At 28.7% G+C, this 2,355-nt stretch overlaps 3 protein-coding genes across 3 annotated transcripts; all 3 read right to left on the bottom strand.

The window, feature by feature from the left end:
- Nucleotides 1-306: 306 nt before the first annotated feature.
- EIN_178570 (Hypothetical protein) lies at nt 307-391 on the bottom strand (the record flags this gene model as incomplete). Its single annotated transcript, XM_004260633.1, has 1 exon — nt 307-391. A coding segment is annotated over one exon (85 nt), but the record flags the coding sequence as incomplete, so codon positions are not given.
- Nucleotides 392-483: 92 nt separating this feature from the next.
- EIN_178560 (hypothetical protein) lies at nt 484-1,595 on the bottom strand (the record flags this gene model as incomplete). The annotated part of the gene is made up of 3 exons (XM_004260632.1): nt 484-1,087; nt 1,192-1,217; nt 1,560-1,595. 3 exons carry the CDS (start codon nt 1,593-1,595, stop codon nt 484-486), a joined length of 666 nt encoding a protein of 221 aa, XP_004260680.1.
- A 182-nt stretch (nt 1,596-1,777) lies between these two features.
- Nucleotides 1,778-2,354, bottom strand: EIN_178550 (hypothetical protein; the record flags this gene model as incomplete). The annotated part of the gene is made up of 2 exons (XM_004260631.1): nt 1,778-2,049; nt 2,105-2,354. Coding segments are annotated over 2 exons (522 nt in total), but the record flags the coding sequence as incomplete, so codon positions are not given.
- Nucleotide 2,355: the final 1 nt, after the last annotated feature.

Raw genomic sequence — 2,355 nt, 5'->3', positions numbered from 1 at the left:
TAATAATAAAAAATTCAATATTTTAGTTATATTTAATAGTTTATTATAAATAATTAATTTATCTTATTGATATTAATTAATTTGTTAATAGATATTTTTAGTTAAAATAATTAAAAATGTATATTTCATTGTTTTTAAAAAAAATTATAATGAAAAATAGTTGTATTTTCGGACAAACAGACAAATGGAAAAAAGATTGTATTATTTAAAAAATTATATTTTAACTATATAAAAAGGGTAACAATTGTTTGAACCATAATGAATAATATTGTAATAATATGGATATTTTGTTAAAGATAAAAAAACATAGTATTAAAATAAATAATAAAATATAATACAATAAAAAAAACAAATATAACTGTTTTACACCAATAACAATTGTGTACAACATAAAAATTTTAAAAGTTCTGAACTGTTTAAGTCATAGTTCTGACGATTTGCAGATTTAATAACACACATTTTTAACACAACGTAACATTAAAATTAAAGAATCAAACAAAGCTTCTTTTTTTGTGGCTTTTTTATGAGAGAAATTCCTTTGATTTCTGCAAAACGTGTAAGTATCTGGGTCATGACATCGTTTGTGGCTTTAACGTCGTGGAGGTCCAATTCGAAAAACAACGCACCTTTATCCTGAGCGAGTTTTTGTGCCTGTTGAATATCCAAGTCATGCCCCAAATCCGTTTTAGTGACGATAATAACCATTAAGTCAAGTGGTTGGTCTTTATACCCTGGCGTATCTGTCATGATTTGGACCATTTTAATTTGGTTGTTTGCTTCGATGTCTGTGCTTTTGCTCGACATCACAAAAAAATGGATTGTACCATTTGAAGTGTACGTCGCCACAGTCAAGCTTTTGCTTGTTAACGCCTCTCCATTTGTGTCGAAAAATTTCACGTTAAACTCTGCGTCCTGAATTTTTATTTGTGTGGAGATTGGGATGTCTTGGTCTGTTTTTAAATAGTCCTCGACAAACGATTTGTCGACAATATCTTTGATCACCGTCGTCTTGCCGACTTTTGGGAGCCCAAACATGACGATGTTTGCGTCGTTTCGCTCTTCTTTGTTCGACATTACGAAAAAGGCGCTTGTCTTTTTGTAGTTTCTATTTTCTTTGTTTTTAGAAATTTTTCCAATAAATAAAAATATTTATTGTTTTTTTCTTCTAGATATTTAGAAGTGGAAAGAAACTTTTTGTTCTTACCCTTTTTTAAAAGCTTTTAACAACTATTCGTTTTCACCAATTGTTAATGCTATTAATATATTAATATTTTACTATACAGAATAGATTATCATTATCTTAAAAAAAACAAAAAAATTATTGTGAATTCTTCAAGTAATGTAATGATCTAAATTCTATAGTTATATTATTTATTATTAATTGTTTTTTTTGAGTGTAAAATTTTATACTTATTTATTTTTACTATTTTTATAAAAGATTTAATTAATTTTTATATAACTTTATAGATTTAATTTTTTTTTTTTTTTCGTTGTCTGAAAAAATCTTTATTTTTTGTTATTCAAAATAGACAATAAATGTGCAATAAAATAATCAAAACAATTATAAATTTTTTAGTTGTTATAATAATAAACATATTATTTTATTTCAGGATTTACAAAATGAGTAATTGACAATAGTTGCAGAAAGAAATAATTGATAAAGAGCAACTTTAAACAAAAAGTGGAAAGAAATTGATTCTCAAAAATCGTATCAAGTACACAACAAGAAATGAGTCGCACTTTATAATAAAACCCAAAAGCAAAATTGGTCAAATCATTAAATTCTTTCGTTGAGGAATGGAACACCTGCGTTCATATCGAGAGATTCCAAATTCTGAACGAACGTTGAATCCTCAAGGAATGAGTAATCAAACTGTGGATAATTAGCCTTGTTTTTTGCATAGCTCTGGTCTTTCCACTGGATTTCAAAGTGTGAACCGACGTATCCACCCCAAAATGGCAAGTGTTTATCCAATATGCAATATGGGAACATGTAGTGACCGCAGAATTGTTCGGAATCAGTCAATTTAACAATGTCTTCTTCTGATGCTATACTGTTAGTACATCACACATTAAAAATGTTGAACACCGATGAAAAACAAACGAGTGAAGATCATTCCAATCATCGAAGTTGGTAAGGCTGGCAATGAAAAGTCTTCCACATAAACAGTTCCAACATATCTCGCGAAAGTAGCTACATAGTAGTGATTCAACGGTTTCTTCTCATCCGCATTCATCGACACCAAATAATACGTTTCTTCTTTTTTGCAGAAACCTTGAGTTTCATCAACACACACAAATCGATAGGCTTGATGCAAGTCGTTCACAACGGTCTTATGGAGATCCTCGTTTTTG

Source organism: Entamoeba invadens, assembly GCF_000330505.1.
Source record: "Entamoeba invadens IP1 unplaced genomic scaffold scaff_1105074725183, whole genome shotgun sequence".
NCBI classification, from domain to species: domain Eukaryota; phylum Evosea; order Mastigamoebida; family Endamoebidae; genus Entamoeba; species Entamoeba invadens.
This window is presented reverse-complemented; position numbering and strand designations above follow the sequence as displayed.